Source organism: Urocitellus parryii, chromosome 11, assembly GCF_045843805.1.
Source record: "Urocitellus parryii isolate mUroPar1 chromosome 11, mUroPar1.hap1, whole genome shotgun sequence".
NCBI lineage: Eukaryota > Metazoa > Chordata > Mammalia > Rodentia > Sciuridae > Urocitellus > Urocitellus parryii.
Genome location: NC_135541.1, coordinates 16951920 through 16972153, shown reverse-complemented (window position 1 = coordinate 16972153; position 20234 = coordinate 16951920). Strand labels below are relative to the sequence as shown.

The 20234-nt window shown below is 35.0% G+C and overlaps 1 protein-coding gene across 3 annotated transcripts in view; it reads right to left on the bottom strand.

Annotated features, from left to right (window-relative positions):
- The window catches only part of Phactr4 (phosphatase and actin regulator 4), a 95946-nt gene that overhangs the window by 40577 nt on the left and 35135 nt on the right, over positions 1-20234 (bottom strand). Inside the window, exon 1 of one of the 3 annotated variants that reach the window (XM_026391663.2) lies at positions 1994-2080. The exons of the other annotated variants lie outside the window; for them this stretch is intronic. Within the exon in view, the coding sequence (XP_026247448.2) occupies positions 1994-2039 (46 nt within the window). The 5' untranslated portion in view covers positions 2040-2080. Of the gene's footprint in view, positions 1-1993; positions 2081-20234 lie in introns of those variants that run through there. 3 annotated transcript variants of the gene reach the window in all.

Here is a 20234-nt window from a genome sequence, read left to right as displayed (position 1 = left end):
TCTAAACAGTTGATCTTTAAAAATTACTTTAAAAATTTCATTAAGAAACTACTGTGTTTGTATAGCTTTCAACATTGTCAATGTTAAACCTTCATAAACTAGTCCTGATCTGCTTAAAATAGAATACAGCGTGGGGCTGGGACTGTAGTTCAGTGGCAGAGAGCTTGCATGAGGCACTGCATAAAAATAAACAAATAAAAAAGTCATGCTGTCCATCTATAACTACAAAAAAATAGAATACACCACAAACTGCAAATAATATTATAATAGAGTCAGTGCATTAAAATTGCTTATTGACGCCTACTAATTATTTAGATATAGGAAACAATCGAAAAATTAAATCCAGAGAGAATACAAAAATCATAGTTGGGTTCCTAAGTGATTTTATTTCTTCCTTAGAGATCTTTTTATCAGGGCTGTTGGTAGGCAAAAAAAAAAAAAAAAAAAAAAATGATCAATTTGATCTTTAATCTACTCATGAAATCTTTCATATAGCATATTAAGATTAGATGGGGGGGTCCTTATCACTAAGTTGTATCTGTTTAACAATTTAGGGTTTTTCAAAGCTCTTTCACTTTTTATTTTATTTATTGTAATTGGTTATATATGACAGCAGAATGCAACTCAAATCATATTACACATTTAGAGCACAATTTTTCATGTATCTGATTGTAAAAGCTTTTTTACTTTTGTCTCATAGATAAGTGTCTAACATTATTAGAGTACTTAGAACTATTCTTTGGAGTAGAAACCACCCAAGAATTTAGTGGTTCAAAAGCAAATTATTTACAAAATTATTTATCAAACAGAGGAGATTATATTGTTTTTGCTTTTTGAAATATTTCTTTTAGTTATAGATGGACACAATACTGAGCCACAACCCCAGTCCCTCATCTCTGTTTTTAATTTCATTTCTTAAATTGGGCAGTGGTCCTAGAGGGTTTTCACATTTTTCTCTATATCTTTTTCTAAAGTGAGCTATTGAATTGATAAAGACCCAGTTCTGGTGATCAAAGTAAAGTGAATAAAATCCTGACCTTAGTATCAAAAATCTCTTGCTGAATAACTTACTTTGTGATCCATGTGTCTTAGTTTGAGTAACACATGAAAAACAGTTTTATAGATATTTAATTGGGAAGTTCACAAGATATTATCTAATTTAGGAACTAAATATCACATCAAATTATGATAGATAGGGAATGTTACCTGTGTTCTTACACTTTTATATTTCCCTCTAGTTACAAAATATATTTCTCAGAGGAAAAAAAAGCATCATAGGACTGAACATGTTTTCTGATGCTTCATAAATCAAAATGAAGATCTAAATCTTTTTCTTGAATAGTATAGTGTCCAGAAACAATTTATAGGCTTTCTCTTGCCTTCCTTATATTCAGCAATTCCTTAGTGAATACTCACTTAAAACTTTTCCCTCAGTTTATGATCATCATCTTATACATAAACCCCTACAAAGTTAGAAAAATGAACTTGTAATGACAATAGACAACCTTTTCAGCTTTGAAACTCTGAGCTACACCTGCAATGATCAACTTGGTCTCTAGCTATCCCCCAAAAGCCTGTGACTTACTTAGAAAATGTATAACCAAGTCTAAAAAATTAACTCTATTCTTTAAAATGGTTTTGTCACATATTAACAATTGGCTGTGTATTACAAAATACTCGTAAAATACCTCTGAATTCTAAATAAGAGTTCTGGTAGCATTTATCTTCTATATAGTCAAGAAATTAACAAGCAACTTTCTAGCAATATAATATAAAAAACTGCAATGAGATCAAGTAAAACAAAACTGTGAGTGGCAAATTAATTTAACTGAATGAAAATACTGTTTCCATTCATTCTTCACAAACTTATAAATGCTCCAAAGTTATGAACATCAAAATTCTTGCATTCAAATTCCTATGAAATACTGAACTTCATCTGTAAATCTGTCTGCCTCTGTCAAGATTTTCTGTTTTTTTGCCTTCTATTACTCACCAACTGCATCTGGATTTACCAGTCTGGAGACATCAGCTTGCCCCATGATTATACTGTTTGATGTATCTCACGACAACAAACTGTCCCGGACAAAAGTAAACTTCTTTTAAAAAGATAAATCCACAAAAGGAGACAAGCTGAAATCCTTTTCTCAGTGTCACTGCCAAAAATCAGGAAGTGGCATGAGGTCAATTAATCTGCTGGAGTTTCTGTTCCCTGTATTCCAGCCTGGGCACTTGTGGTTCTTACAAATGTCTTCATGCTGGCTCTCCTCACACAGGAATGCCTGTCATTCCAGAGTGCACACTCTGAGCCGAAGTGCGGAAGGGGAGGAGACTGCCAACCACATTCAAGCTGCTGATCTACAAAGCCCAAAAGCCCACACCTCCTTTTCCTGATTTTGAATTTGGTTAGAACTCTCCAGGCTCAGAGCCATAGAAAAAAGCAAGCCTGCTCAAGAATACACAAAACATATTTATAAATTTAATCACAAAAAAACCCCATAAAGGTGATTATGAGTAAGTAGCTGGCTAATGGGAGTCCATTAGGTATACATTTACTTTAAAACCATCTGATTGTTCGGGTAACTTCACTGCATTATGTACAAACAGGGGAAAGGAGGAAAAAAAAACAAGAGAGAGAAATGAATTACAGTAGATGGGGTAGAGAGAGAAGATGGGAGGGGAGGGGAGGGGAGGCGGGATAGTAGAGGATAGGAAAGGCAGCAGAATACAACAGACACTAGTATTGCAGTATGTAAAAAGTAGATGTGTAACCGATGTGAATCTGCAATATGTATACGGGGTAAAAATGGGAGTTCATTATCTGCTTGAATCAAATGTATGAAATATGATATGTCAAGAGCTTTGTAATGTTTTGAACAATAATAAAAAAAAAAGGAAAAAAAAAAGAAAGTTATCCCCCTTTCCCAATGAAATGTATATTTGCTCATCTTCCTTTCCTGGTATACACTTCCTAAATTCCTTGCAATCTCCAAAGTAGTAGTGATGTGTGTGTGTGTGTGTGTGTGTGTGTGTGTGTGTATGTGTGTGTGTGTGTGTATTCTAATAACTGACTGACTTGCTGGCAGCCCTAGGGAGCTTCAGGAAGGGGGCTAGTCATCAGAAAGACTAAGGCTAGATTAGAGAGTTAGGACTTTCAGTCCCACTTCCCCAACCTCCCAGGAGGTGAGAGGGGCTGAAGGTTGAGTTGACTACCAATGACAAGTGAGTTAATCAATCATGCCTATGTAATGAAACTTCAATGAACCCCCAAAGGACAAGATTCCAAGGAGCTTTTGAGAGCTGAACACACGGAGGTTCCTAAAGAGTAGCACAGAGAAGGCATGGAGGCTCAGCACCCCTTGTCTCTACACTTTATCCTATCCATCTCTTCATTCTGGTATTATTGGTATCCTTCGTAATATCCTTTGTAATAAACAAGAAAATTGTAAATGTTTTCCCTGAGCTCTGTAGGTTGCCCTAAGAAAATAATGGTACCCTAGGAGGGTGATTTTAGGAACTCTGACTCATATCTGGTTGGTCAGAAGTTAGGTAAAATAATGTAGGGCCTGTGACTGGCTCCTGAATAGGGGTTTGATCTTGGGGACTAAGCCCTTAACTTACGGAATGTGAAGCTATCTCCAGGTAGACAGTGTCAAAACTGAATTGAATTAGAAGACACCTACCTGGTTGTTGCTGTAGCATTGCCTGCTTGGCAGGCAGGGAGCCACCCCTCCTCCACATAGTGTAGAGTGGGAGAAACTGAGTTTGGATTTTTTTCCCCCTAAATTCTCAGACCTCCAAACTCATATGTTGAAATCCCAATTCCCAAATGATGGTGAAAGAGAGGTGGAGTCTTTGGAAAATAATTAGGTCATGGTAGTGGAGTCCTCATGGATGGGATTAATGCATTATAGAAAAGTTCACAAGAGATATTTCCAGCTCTTTAAGTGGAGGATAAAACAAAAAGACAGATGGCTGTCAGGAAGTCAGGAAGAGGGCCATCACATCATCTTCAAGGTGCCTTGATCTTGGATCTGGATGAAAAAGCTACATATAATACAATCCTAATTTCAGCCATAAACTGTGGATTATACATACTGATAGTGGTCAGAAAAACATTATGACCCTTAAAATGGGAGAGTAAAAGAAAAAACACTCTGAAAGAATGATCCAACCTAAGATTTTTTTTTTTAAAGAAAGAGTGAGAGAGGGAGAGAGAGAGAGAGAGAGAGAGAGAGAGAGAATTTTAATATTTATTTTATAGTTATCGGCGGATACAACATCTTTGTTTTGTATGTGGTGCTGAGGATCGAACCCGGGCCACACGCATGCCAGGCGAGCGCGCTACCGCTTGAGCCACATCCCCAGCCCATGGTCTCTCTACGGTAATTTTTTTTTTTTTCGGTGCTGGGGATTCCAACCTAAGATTGTCCAACACTTTGGAACTCAGGTACTTATATTTATTAGCCTAAAAGCAGACCATGAGCAACAGAAGTTCCCATTATGTAAACAGGCATGCAAAGGGTGGAAAATGCATTGGAATCCAGGAGGTGCTCTATTGTCAGCACAGAACCAATATAAGCACATGAGCTTTGAAGTCAGACTAAAATTTTAATTCCAGTTTTTTCTATCACTTATATCTGTTAACATTAGGAAAGTTCCCTCACCTTTCTGAGCCTCGGTTTTTCTTTTCTCTTTCTCCCTCTCCCCCTCCCTCCCCTCTCATTTGCTGAGGACTGAACTCAGAGCCTCACACATGTATGCTTTCTACTACTGAGCTACAATAAGCAGCCCTTGAGCCTTGAGTTTTCTAATTTATGCAAAGAGCACAGCAATAGTTTCTAGTATAAAGCAGTTGTGAAGATTCAAGGACACAAACATATAAAGAGCTATGAAATGTGCCTGGTTCTTAGAAAATGCTCAGTAAATACAGCAATAATTACCACAGTTGTTATAGTAAAAAAGCAAATCAATAAAGGAGAGGCAAGTTCAGGAGAAGCCAGATAATACAAGGCAAAACCTCAGTCATTACAAGGAGATTAGTCAGAAACAGAAGAAGATGGCATTTATGGTGAAGAGTGCCAGTATTGGAGGACAGAAGAAATGTGGAGCTCATTCCAAATAACCTCAGAGTTACTGTGAAACACTTTTTTTTTTTTTTTTTGGTGGGGGCTGGCATGTTCACAATGGTTTTCAAGAATTTACTGCTTTGCAAGTAGTGACAAAGAAGATAAATTTGTCATATGAATGTTCACAAAAGACCTCATATATAATCACTACCATTAGGCTTAAGATTTGCAGCAGAAAGCATTTTTACTTAAATGAAATATCCTGAAACAGACAAAGGCAGGGCTACTGGAATCATTGGATGGTTGTGCCACTCTTGCCAAATGATACAGATTTCTTTCTGTGGCAAGCTCACTAGATGCAAATATTTGGTATAGAACTCTCATTCTATACCAAATATTGTAACTGTTCCCTGTCTTACTTCCACTTCTAGAATACAGCATGGCTTACCAATGGAAGAAAGCAGAGGTGCTGGAGTAACATATAACTATGTAAAGATTCGGTTTTCCTATTTACTGATTGACTCTATGACTTGACTTAACTTACACAAGCCTTAGTTTACACATCTGTTAAATGGAAAACTTGCTAATAGAGTTGTTTTCAGGACTAAATTAAGAGAAGACTCTGGTGACTGAAGGTGTTTCATATATTTTGGCTTCCCCCTTTCCATTTAAATTTGTTGTTGTTTTTGCTTTTTTGGGGGGTGCCAGGGATTGAACCCAGGGGCACCCAACCACTGAGCCACATCCCCAGTCCTCTGTTTTATTTTGAGGCAAGGTCCTGCTAAGTTGCATAGTCTTGCTAAACTGTGAAGGCTGGCCTCAAACGTGTGATCTTCCTGCCTCAGCCTCCAGAGTTACTGGAATTACAGGTATATGACACCACACCCAGCACCTTACCTGTTTTCTGGCAACTAATTTCCTCTGTGTTCATTAGGAGAAAAACATGTTTTAATCATTTTGTAAGTTCATTAAACCAGACCCTAATATTACTATGAATAAGCAATGATGGTCTCAATAAACATAAAATTTTAGAACTAGAATAAATATTCCTTAAGGAAAACACACACACACACACACACACACACACACACACACACACTTTTTGCCCTATTTTTGGTACCAGGGATTGAATTCAGGGGCACTTGACCAACCCTATTTTGTGTTTTATTTAGAGACAGGGTCTCAAGTTGCTAAGTGCCTTGCTCTTGCTGAGGCTGGCTTTGAACTTATGATCCTCCTGCCTCAGCCTCCTGCACCACTGGAATTACAGGTGTGTGTTATTGAGCCTGGCTATTTTCTGACTTTTTATTGCTGATAATATTTAGTTCTCATCTTCAGAAAACAATCTATCACAAATCTTTGGATCAAGATTCCCCAAAACTGGGGCTGGGGTTGTGGCTCAGCAGTAGAGCGCTTGCCTACCATGGGCGAGGCCCTGGGTTCGATCCTAAGCACCACATAAAAATAAATAAATTAGTTAAAGTTATAGTATCCAACAACTAAAAATAAATATTAAAAAAAAGATTCCCCCAAACTGAATTGGTATTATGACAAACCTCACATAGTAAGCAACCAATTGTCACAACAGCATTATTTCTATTAATGATATGGGTCCAAATATTACTGCATCTTCTAAATGACCTCCAACCCCATCATCAACTTTATTATAATGTGTATCTTCATCCATTTGGATGATTCCTGAAAAACTCTTACTTTCCACTACATGAAGATGCTCTAGGAAAGTGCCTGTGGACCCACGCTGGGCCCTGAGCCCACCCACCCCCACCCCTGATATGGTGTCCATCCCTCAGCTCACCATGGCACCAAATGCCATAATTCTTTGGGCAAACTGAGGAGCTTCTGTTATGCTTTTATGATGTAGCAGTATTTCTTAAGGCCCTCAAGAATGGCAGTCATGAAATAATGTATATGTTAACAAACCTAATATAATGGATCTGTTTATAGGAGAAATTAAAATTGTGCCATCAGAACAGAATGAAAAGATTTTAAAGAAATGGGAACTATACAGATTCTGCATTTTTGATCACAATAAGCTCTTACAGATCCATAGGGATCAAGAGAGACTTCCAAAACTAAAGAAGAAGTTATAAAAAATATTATAGGGCTGCAGTCCTGGTTCAGTGGTAGTGCGCTTGCCTAGCATGTGTGAGGCACTGGGTTTGATCCTTGGCATCATATAAAATTGAAAAAATGAAAAAAAATAAAGGTACTGTGTCCATAAAAAAATTACAGTAAACAAGAAAATTTTATTATGGATAGGGAAAACTGCATTTTCTATAATCAATCTTTCAGTTAAGAAAGGTCAAAGGGTTTTTCTACGGTTAGATTAAGGATCTGCAGAGTGTCTTAGGGTACAGAAAAATGAGAAAGGCCTCAGTGAAAGTAAGAATTAGCTGAATGGAGATGAGAGGATGTGGAGGGAAAAAAAAACTGAGCTAAAAGATTCACAGGTTATTATGGAAAAGAAAATAAATAACATGAATATAATTTTTTTTTTTTAGTTATGGGGCCTGCTTTCTTCTTTTTTTTTAAATTGTTTTTTTTTAGTTATTGTTGGACCTTTATTTTATCCATTTATTTATATGTGGTGCTGAGAATTGAACCCAGTGCATCCCACACATGAGGCAAGTGCTCTACCACTGAGCCACAACCCCAGCCCCTGGCACTGATAGAACTTTAAACTATCATGTAACATCAGGCAGTTGACTGAAATTACTGTCAAGGTCCCTTCTGGTTAAACCAATGATTTAACCAATTAAACGTTCTTTTTCAAAAGAACGGTTATGAGAAATGTTTTATTATGGCTATAGTGTACTTTCTAACTCATCTAACTTGGTGCTTGCCAAATAATGAAAAATAAATGTTAAATGAATTATTTTTTTAAATTTTTTTCTTAGTTGTAGTTGGACACAATACCTTTATTTTATTTATTTATTTTTTTAATGTGGTACCAAGGATCAAACCCAGCGCCTCGCATGTATGAGGCAAGCACTCTACTGCTGAGCCACAACCCCAGCCCCGAATTGAATTATTATTACTGGGAAACTCATTTCTTCATTTTACACATATTTGCTAAGTACCTCTAAAGTGTCAGGTACTGTTCTAGGTTCTGGGACACAGCAATGCGTACAAAGAGGGGAAAAAAAAAAAAAAATCCCTGACCTGGGCTGGAGTTGTGGCTCAGTGGTGGAGCACTCACCTAGTATGCACGAGGCACTGGGTTCAATCCTCAGCACCACATAAATGTAAAATAAAGATATTGTGTCCACGTAAAACTTAAAAATAAATAAATATTTTTAAAAAATATCCTTGACCTCTTTCTAATATATTAGATGGTATTAAGTTCTATAAAGGAAAAAAAAAGGGAGGAAACTGAGATAGGGCAGACTAAAAGGGAGACAGGATATTAAGTTATAAACTGGGCAAACAGATGTGCCTCATTAGAAAGATGACATAAACACAAAGTTCTGAAGTAAACAACACATTCCTCAATTTCCTGTCATCTTCCCAATCTTTCAGTTCTAAGGGCAGCAAAATTTTGGTTCTAAGGGAAGCAATGATTTCAAGAATACTAAAAATAAAATTTTAATTATATTATAGTGTTATCTTAATCACTGGGAGAGAAGTATTGGTTATCAAATGTGCTGCTCAGGGCTGGGATTGTAGTAGTGGCAGAGCATGTGAGACACTAGGTTCAATCCTCAGCACCAGATAAAAATAAATAAACAAAGATATTGTGTCCATATATGACTAAAAAGTTTTTTTAAAAAAGTGCTACTCAGTTCTCAAACACCTGTGCCTGTTCAATATTGTGGTCATTAGCCAAATATAATCATATTACCTAAAATGAAACACAATTTACAATTATTTTCTCATTTGGACTAGCCACACACCTAGTGCTCAATAGCTATACATGGCTACTACACTGAAGAGTATAGATACAGAACATTTCTGTCATTACAGAAAGTTTTATTGGACATGTGAAACTAAAAGACTTTTAAAACATGCTCAGAAGTCTTTCAGTAATAACAAGAGTGTCTCAAAGACCTAACTTCATGTATCATTAGACTGCAGAGTCTACTTTCCATGCAACAACACTACTGACAATATACTTTGAAGGAATACTGACGGTTTAAAAAAAAAAAAAAGTTTTCCAACCTGGAAAATTTAGCATGACCCTGTCTCAAAGTAAATAAAAAGGGGTGGAGATATAGCACATTGGTGTCTAGCATTCCCGAGACCTGGGTTCCATCTTAAATATCACACAACATATACACAAATAATTTATTCCAATATTTTTTATTCAGAAATTTTATATTCTTAATTTACTACAACTTTCTCTAATAACATTCTGTTAAAGTTTCTAAATACTAATGACAATTTAAAGTCTAAAAAGTGCTGGAGTTGTGGCTCAGTGGTAGCGCACTTGCCCAGCATGCATGAGACACTGGGTTCGATTCTCAGCACCACATACAAATAAATAAAAACAAGGTCCATAAACAACTAAAAAATATCAATCAATCAATCAATAAAGTCTAAGGAACCAAGCAAGGATGGTTTTATTTCACCTACTGATAATTATATCCATTTATTATACTGAAAATTAATAACTACCATCTTACTGGCTACCCATTTAGTAACATTCTTCCTATTCCAAATATTAACTTTTTCATAAGCAGAATGCGGAATTTTTGTAGTTACAATAAAAGAGATTAAGGTGACTTAAAGAATGTAATGCTTTATAATAATACATGATATCTATAAAAACTAAATCTTGAGTAATCTCTATTAAGGAACCAAGAGGTATCAATGATGTGTAGAAACTAACCAGTCAGAAATCAAGGAGTTCCCATTGCAAATATGTTGAATGTTTCCTAGTAAAGTGGCATTCATTGTTGGTGACTCAAAGAGATGACTATTAAATCTTCCTTCTCTTTCATAACTCTTTCTGGCTCTCAAATTCACTTAAGAAAAGGAGAAGGAAATGTTGATATTATCAACACTCAGTCATGTATCCAGTGAGAATACAATAAATTCGTGGTGATAGTTACAACATCTATTAAAAGTTATTCAGAAATTTCTAACAAGAAATTTCCTGAAACAACATTTTTTCCAGTGTACGTATTAAAGAATATAGCCTTCATTCTCTACTAAATAAGAAGTCTGAGTAATGAACACCTGGTGACACTCTCATGAGTCAACAGTAATTCCTGCAAAAGAAGTAAGGATGACTACATAAATGGTATTTCTATCAAACTTCCTCCAGTCAGTAATTCAAATGCACTATTGTTGTTTTCACTTATCTTTTTACATCAATCCCTTTCCTCAAAATCCTCAATTTTTCACAACTACAGGAAGTAGGTGTGGCAGTGAGGGGGATATATATAATTTTTAAAATTAAAGAGAAAGTTATGTTTTTTATTTTTACATACCTTCATCTTCATTTGTAAATCTTACTTTAAAAACAGAGTAAACACATGAATGCTTTAGGAAAACAATGTAGTCAGGTCAGAGGAAAACATACATAACTTTTACCTTTGTTGACCTATCTATGCTAAAACAACTAGCCTACACCCACTTTGACCTTTCTGAAAAGCTTTACTAGGGCTGGCAAATCTATTTAATAATGTAAACATGTTCCAAGATATAAATTTGGGTGGTTTTTATCTCAACCAGCAAATCTAAACACTATACCTTATTCTCTTTGTTCCATGGCCTAGGAACCAAGAGCCCTCAGAATACTACCTATTCTAAAATCCAAGAAGCTGACAGCCAGTTTGTTGTGTTGATTTGTAGGAATGAGAAGAAAAAAAGCAAAAAGGTAACAGGATAAAATAATTGTCCTGGAATTTATTCACTTGGGATAAAAAAAAGTCTTCTGTCTTTAAACAATTCTATAAATCTGGGCCTGACAGACTGTGTTTATAGAACACAGCCTTAAAGTTTGACATTCTCCAGTGTGTATTTGGGGCAGTCTTCACATCTTTATTCAATTTGATATATTTCTAATTATTTTCAATTATTCTAATTATTATTACCGGTGTCACAGTTGTGTGTGTGTATAAATATATATGTGCATATACACACATATATGTGTATATACATATATATATATATATACACACACACACATTTGTGTGTGTGGTGCCAGGGATTGGACCTAGATCCTTACAAGCATGCTAGGCAAGTACAAGTACTCTAACACTGAACTACACCACCAGACAGGAACAACATAAATTTAAGTGTTCTCCATGGCTTAGAAAAATCCTTCAACATGTGACCCAGTGCCTATTCTCACCACTCTCCCCTCATCTACCCTAATTTTTAGTCCTACTGAATCTTAAACCCTGACATGCATGATCTCCCAGGACTCCCTACCTAGGCATTTACTGTTCTTCTCAGTCTTTTCCTTCCTAAAGCTAACTCTAGCTTCTTCACAATTCAGTTCATCTTCCTTCCTCAAGACATCTTCCTTCCTCAAGACATCTTCCTCTGTTTTACACCTAAGACCAAGTTGAGCACACTTCTTAGGTGCACTGAAGTCACTTGTAATTAGCTATTTACTCATCCGTGTCTCCTATTCCATTATGTGTTCTTTGAAAGTAGACTGAACAAGTAACATAGTACCCAGCATGTTATACACTTTCAATAAATATTTGAAAAAAACAAGTGACAGAATATGACCTTTAACTCCTCTTAGAGAAAGGTTTGCCTATAGGTGTCTCTCAGTTTATAGTGTATTTATGTTGCAAAATGTGCCAGGACTATAAGTAGTGAATAAACCACTGATCAGTTTTGTGTAATAAAATCACTGATTAGTTTTGTATAATAAAATCACTGAGCAGTTTTGTGACAAAAAGGAAAAAGACAACCATTACAGAGATTATCTTGCTACCCATGGGTTATGTATTTTTATAAATTTACTTCCACAGATGCCTACAGAAACACATATTCTTTGTTTTTTGAAGTAATTCCACTTCTTTTTGTTTCCTTCTCCTCCTCCTTACAAAAAAAAAAAAATTTAGTAGTAGGTGGACACAACACCTTTATTATTTATTTTTATGTGGTGCTGAGGATCAAACACAGGGTTTCACAAGTGCTAGGCAAGCACTCTACCACTGACCCAAAACCCCAGCCCCCAGAAATACATCTTCTAAAGTATAGTTGCTTTTAGAATTATATAAAACTGATTTAAATAATAGCTCTGCTTTTCTAGTTTCTAAGAGAAACACTTATAAGAACTAAACTGCAGCATTACCAGTTTTTAATCATTCAAAGCTGATTTCTGGCCTCTGTTTCTTCTATTCTTATTTCCTGTTTTTTGATTATGTTGTTAAATGGTAAAAACTTTATCAGAAAAATTCAAATAAAAAATAACACTGAATTCAAATTCATTTACTCTGTTACATATGAACAACTCTAATAAAAGATTTGGTGAAAAGAAAGCTAAGATTTAAAACCAGGTAAGGGGCACACAACTATAATCCCAGCAACTCAGGACACTGAGGCAGGAGATTCACAAGTTTGAGGCCAGTTTCAGCAACTTGGTGAGGCTGTAAGCAACTTAGTGAGACTCTGTCTCAAAATAAAAAATGAAAAGGGCTGGGGATGTGGTTCAGTGGTAAAGCACCCCTGGGTTCAATTCCCAGTACAAAAGGAAGAAAGGAAGGTAAAACTTAGAAAAATAAATTAATTCAACTTTCTATGCATTCCTATTCTCTATGAATAATAATAGTTAATATTAATTATATAGATATAATATCAGGAACTATTTTAAATGTTTTACATATATTATCTAATTCTTAACAAACCTATGAAAAAGTTACCATTTATTATCCCCATTTTATAATAGGGAAACTGAGTCACATAGGGGATAATTTGTCCAAGTTAATAAGTAACAAAGCTAAGTACTATTCATACCTAAGTAATTTCTATCCAAGTCTCTACTCTTTTGCTACACTATAAACCTAAATACATAACAAAAATTCTAGCTCCAGTGTTTCTGCACAGGTTTATTTATATCACCTTTCACCCATGTTTATGCTTCTTGAGGCATTACTATTAGCAATATACATTTATATTTCATGACAATATGCTACCTATATTCTCTAAGGTAGTTAAGAAACCTCTAGTTTTTCCTATTTCCCAAATGTCCACCAAATTCTCTTAGATGCAAAACAAAAACAATTAAAAAAAAAAACAAAAAAAAAAACCTCTCTCTAAAGAAATCACTGAATCAGGCGCAGTGGCACACACTTTTAATCCCAGAAACTCGGAGTTGAAGCAGGAAGATGGCAAAGCCTCAGCAACTTTGTGAGACCCTATCTCAAAATAAAAAATAAAAATAAAAAGAAATGGGGATGTAGCTCAGTAGTAAAGTATCCTTGAGTTCAATCTCCAGTAGAGAAAAAAGAAACTGCCACATGTTGTTCAAAAAACACAGATAGGGCCAGGGTTATGGCTCAGTGGTAGAGAGCTTGCCTAGCATGTGTGAGGCACTGGGTTGGATCACCAACACCACATAAAAAATAAATAAATAAACAAATAATGTGTCCATCTACAACTAAGAAAATATTTTTAAAAAAACACAGATAGGAAAAATGTGCTGTACAATCACGTTTTATTTTAATAATGTCCTTAAGTATAAAACATGCTTAATAACATGGTACTAAAATCTAATAAGTATTTTCATTTGTATAAAAACACTTCATTTTGCTTCACATTAATAGTTCCTAACTCTTCTTTGAAAGCTGAAACTGTATCTTTTCCCCCCACATTTTTTATTGGTGCAATATAGTTGTACCTGCTGATAGAATTTGTTGTTACATGTTCACACATATGAAACTGTATCTTATTCATTTTCATTCTTCCTTCCTGGCAGCTAGGGCAGTAAGCCAACAAAAATTTACTGAATGAATTAAGTAAGACAATTGTCCATCAATTCACCATTCACCTTTTAGTTGGGGTCAGGATACCAATTGGCCTTCATTGTAAGCTATATTAAGCCATCTACTATGAATTCATTATTAGATTATAATCAGAACGAACTAAATAAGCACACACCTTTAGTACTGTATTAAGCCAAATTCCTCATCCTAAAAAGAATGTCCTTTCAGCTTCAGTGTGTAGCTCAATGATACAGTACATGCTTAGTATATGTGAAGCCCTAGGTTTAATCCCCAGCAATACAAATATAAAAACAAAACACCAAGAATGTCCTTTCTTTGGTTCCATTTTTTTCTCTTATGATTGATTGATTATACTGGGAATTGACTCTAGGAGTACTCTACCACTGAGCCTCATCCTTAGCCCTGTTTTGTTTTTTAACTTTATTTATTTTTTTATGTGGTGCTGAGAATCAAACCCAGTGCCTCACACTTGCTAGGCAAGTATTCTACCACTGAGCCATAACCCCCACCCCACTGTTTTTATTTTTTAATGAATTAATTTAACTTGCTTATTTATTTTTGTAGTGCTGGGGATAGGCATGCTAGGCAAGCACTCCTCCTCCTCAAGCTGTAGTCCTAGTCCTTTTTATTTTTTATTTTGACATAGGATCTTTCTAAATTGCTGGGGTTGGCCTTGAACTTGCAATTCTCTTGTCTCAGCCTGCATAGGACTGCACCATCACACCTGGCCCAATTTTTTCTTTTGCTGACAAACCTCAAAGCCAGTCTAAGAAGCCATTCAGTGTTGTTTTGACTGTAGTAATAATCACACTGTAGAACTGGTATAAAATTCACAGCTGGTTCTACAGCACTCAACTGCTGAGGATATAAGTTTAGTGGCACAGCACTTGCACTTGTTTAGCATGCATAAGCCCCTGGGTTTGATCCCCAGACCAAAAAAAAAAAAAAAAAAGAAAGAAAGAAAGAAGAAGCAAATTCAGTGTGGCAAATGGCATCACAAACCAATAAACAAGGACAATTTATTACCTCTTTATCAAATGTCAAAAGCAATTATAAATTTATCAAATGTCAAAAGCAATTATAAATTCACTTCAATTATTAAATATAAAAAGTAGATTTAGAATTTAATAAATGGCACCGCTGATCATTTCTCTCATATTTGTATTTATTTACAACAAATTTATAGTTTTATCATATAAGTTATGTGCTTATTAACATCACTCCTAGGTATTTTATAATTTTGGTTGTTATTTTTGTATAATTTTGATTGTTAAGTAAATAATTTTTAATTCTATAGTTCTATGTATAACTTATATGCTTGTAGACATTAAACACAATTTATTTTTTAATTATTTATTATTTATTTAAAAACATTTTTTTAGTTGTTGATTGACCTTTACTTATTTACTTATATGTGGTGCTGAGAATCGGACCCAGTGCCTCACACATCCTAGGCAAGCACTCTACCAACTGAGCCACAATCCCAACCATAAACACATTTTAAAGATTCATTTGAACATTTTATATTTAGTCTGCCATTTTATTGAATATTTTTCAAATGATTGTCTTTTATTATTTTTCTGAAGAGACAATAATGTCTGTCAACAATTACATTTTGTTTTGTCTGTTACAAGAAACCTACCCTCTACTGAGTGTTGGCCTTACTGCACTGTTTGGAACTTCCAAAATAATATTGAATAAGGGTAACAGTGGACATTTCTTCAGTATTTCCTTAGTAAATACAGTGATGTCTATTAATTTCAGAGAACTATTCTTGATCATATTAAAATATGTAAGCAACGTAACAGAAAAAATGAATTAGAGAAATACATTAATATCGTGAGTTGTCACTGAAGGGTAGTCGTCAAGAAAATATAACTCTACATCATGTATAACCAGACGAATGAGAAGTTATACTCCATTTATGTATGATGTGTCAAAGTGCATTCTACTGTCATGTATAACTACTTAGAACAAATAAAAATAAATAAATAAAATAAAAAGAAAGGTTTATCTAATAAGTTTTACTTCATAAAATATGCCTGGATGTTATTCATTTTTAAACTCATTAGACTGACTGAAATGTGTTATTATTTAAATATTTAAGAATAAAAATTAATTATCCTATTCCTAGTGAAATTAAAACATTTAACTGGAATAGCTAAATTTTATCCAAAAAAAGTATCACCTACAAATACGAGCATATAATTTTCCTACTAATTTTTGATATATCAATATAATAATGTATTATTATAGATTTTTTTATATTCTATCCTAAGATACTGAGAAATTCTCTTGGTCATACTCTTTCAATGTATTTAGATTTGATATACCAAATAGGAGGAAAAAGCAGTTATAAATCAATATATTAAAAACATAACTAGGCTGAGCATGGTGGTGTATGTAATAGGCAGGAGGATAGCCTGGGCAACTTAATGAAACCTTGTCTCAAAACATAAAAGAAGCTGGGCGTGGTGTGCACGCCTGTAATCTAGCAGCTAGTGAGGCTGAAACAGGAGAATCGCAAGTTCAAAGCCAGCTTCAGCAAAAGTGAGGTGCCAAGCAACTCAGTGAGACCCTATCTCTAAATAAAGTACATACAGGGCTGCGGATAAGGTTCAGTGGATGAATGTCCCCAAGTTCAACACCCTGTAACTCTTCCCCCGGCCCTCCAAAAAAGAAAACAGAAAAGAGCTGCAAATATGACTCAGTGTACAGTGCTTGCCAAGCATGTGTGGGGCACTAGGATCAAACTCCAGCAGCAGGTGCAAAAATGTTATCAATAGTTACCAATAGGGCTGGGGTTGTAGTTCAGAGGCAGAATGCTTGCCTAGCATGTGGGAGGTCCTGGGTTCGATCCCCAGCACCACATAGAAAAATAAATAAATAAAATAAATGTAAATAAATAAATAAAAATATTGTGTCCACCTACAACTAAAAAAATATTTACAAAAATAGTTACCACTGGGTAGAAATATCAAGTGTGATTTAAAAGTTTCTTTCTTTCTTTCTTTTTTAAAAAATATTTTTAGGGGCTGGAGTTGTGGATCAATGGTAGAGCTCTCGCCTAGTGTGAGCAAGGCCCTGGGTTCGATCCTCAGTACCACATAAAAATAAAAATAAAGTTTCCAACTTCAACTAAATAAATAAAATATTTTAAAAAATATTTTTAGTTGTGGATGGACACAATATCTTTATTTTTATTTTTATGTGGTACTGAGGATCAAACCCAGTGCCTTCCACATGTGAGGTGAGCACTCTACCACTGAGCTACAACCCCAGCCCCAAAAGTTTCTTTTCTTTTAATGCCATGTTTTAAATTTTTTTCTGGAGTAAGTTTGTATGGCTTCTTTCATCAGAAAAAACAATAATACATTGGATTTAATCTTTAGGTGGGACAGTACAAATTTACACCATCTTTTTAGTTTTTGGTTATCAAGATTGTGCTAACTTTATAAAATGAATGATGTAAGTTTCTTTTTTCCTGCTATACCATAGTTGATATAGCTTTAACATTATCTGTTCCTTCATTATGACTGAAATTGTCGACAAAACCAACAAGGCTTAGAAACATTTGAATATTATTTTACATTGGAGTTTTACTTCTTGAGTCACTTCAATAAATTATATTTCCTAAAATTCTTTTTCTTTTTTGTACTAGGGATTGAACTCAGGGGCACTCCACCACTGAGTCACATCCTCAGCCCTATTTTGTATTTTATTTAGAGATGGGGTCTCACTGAGTTGCTTAGTGCCACACTTTCTCAGTCTCCAAAGCCTCTGGAATTACAGGTGTTCACCACCGTGCTGGGCTCTTAGAAATTATTCACTTTGTCAGGAATTCAAAAGTAAAAAATTAAGTGAATAAAGGAGAACCTTTGAGCTGGGGATGTGGCTCAAGCGGTAGCACACTTGCCTGGCATGCGTGCTGCCGGGGTTCAATCCTGAGCACCACATACAAAGATATTGTATGCGCCGAAAACTAAAAAATAAATAAATATTAAAATTCTCTCTCTCCCTCTCTCTTTAAAAAAAGCTTAGAGACTTCCAGAAAGAACATTAAAAAAAAAAGGAGAACCTTTTCAATTTCATATCAATTTCAAAATAAAACAAAAAAAGGACCACTGACCTGAATGTAAAACCTAAAACTATAGACATCTTAAAGAAAAACGTAAAGGATAACTTAGGAACTATAAACGATAAAAGAAAAAAAAAGATTAAAAAGATGCCAAACTTCTGCTAGTAAGAAAATAAAAGGCAAGTCAAAGGTTGGGAGGAAACATTTGCATAACATAAAACACTGCTCACACAGACTGTATGACATGTTGGTAAGGGTTCAATATGCAGAAATAAATTCAGATGGAAACCAACCTACACATTTAGTCACCCTATCACATCTGCTATGATTTTCTAGGAGTATGTAGAGTCAGAAGTGATAATAATTGGTAAGAGGATACAGGAGATAGCCCAGAATGTCATCATTTCTACCCTTCCAAGTTTCCATTACCACTATAAAGGATCATCATCATCTATTGATAGAAAAAATAACCACATGACATCTGAGCAACTTAGGGAGACCCTGTCTCAAAGTAAAATAAACAAAAAGGGTTAGGGATATAGCTCAATGGTAAAGCACCCCAGGGTTCAACCCCCATTCAAAACAAACAAACAAACAAACAAAAAACAGTAAATTAAATTTCTAATCAAAACTACAGGAAAAATTGAAACTAGCATCATTTTTTTTTTTTTTAACTAGCATCATTTCTGGCTTCATTTAATTTCAGAGGAATTTATCTCCTACACACAAAGGATCTCAGAACTAATTAAGTTTATATTTTGTCTTTCATTCTTAAAGAGGGAGGGAAAGACTTATTCACATAGTTTGAGCTTCAAGTGGTAACAGCCTAACATCACAAAAAATTTTCCATAAACTTTGAAGTGAGGTGCATTAGCCTTGAGCATGGCTCCTTTTTTTTTAAATTTAAATTTTAAATTTTCCCCGTATTTTTCATTGATGCATTATAGTTGTACATGAACATGGCTCCTTTACCAGCTCTTGAGAAGCTAGGAAAAATAGAACTCTGTAATCTAATAATTACTTATAAATTCAGATAGAGAGTAATCTGCTTAGGAAATGATAGATTTATTGCTTCATATTTCCTAAATGATACAATTCTTATAAGGAAATCAAAATATTACCTTATAAGCCTATTCCCAGAATATTGTGCATATGAATACAGCTTTTGCAATTAGCTTTAAATTCAAAATGCACACTACTAATCTATCTCATTATTTAATTATTTCATCAAATATATACCGCCAAAATATTTGTCAACAAATTGGGTCTCTATCTGCACAGGGAGGGTACATAAGAAATTAATGAAATTCTTCAGATGATGTAAAATACTTTGGGAAGGCAATTAGCATATAGATTCTTCCCCAATCCAAAAATCTTTAGAAGTAACTCACAATTCAACACTTTAAAAAAATATGTATATATATATATATAGTTTAGTTGTCAATGGACCTTTATTTTATTTATTTATATGTGGTGCTGAGAATCGAACCCAGTGCCTCCCACATGCTAGGCAAACGTTCTAGCAATGAGCCACAGCTCCAGCCCCACAATTCAACACTTTTTAACATATTCTATATCAGGGTTTTAGTCCCTTTATCTCTGAGATGCTGTGGGGGAGACTGGCTGTTAACCCATGAATAGTTGAGAAGGGAGAAAGTAAAAGCAGGAATTAGCTGTTCAACTACTGAATCACATCCCCAGACTGTCTTTTTTTTTTTTTTTCAAACCCCTTCTTCTTTTCTTTCTTTTTTAAATTTTTTTGAGACAGGGTCTTGCTAAGTTGCTTATAGCCTCGATAAGTTGCTGAGGCTGGCTTTGCACTTGGAATTCTTCTGCCTTCATCTCCCCAGTCCCTGATTACAGATGTGCTCCGCAGCACCCAGTTTATTTTTGTCCTTTAACTGGCAGTATACATCAATACAGGTTAACAAGTAACACTTTCATTTTGTTATTTCTAGTTCCCTTCAAAAGGAAATAGAAGACAGAGGACCTAAAATGCTGAGAATCAAAGTAAAAACTGCTGTATTACTCTAACATTACCTTCCCCACTCCATGACCTTGGATGTCTGTCTGTTCCACAGAACAGAAATGGCAGAAATGTGGAGGTCTATTTTCTGGAAGGGATAAAACAAATGGTCTCTGGATTGGCAGACACAAAGG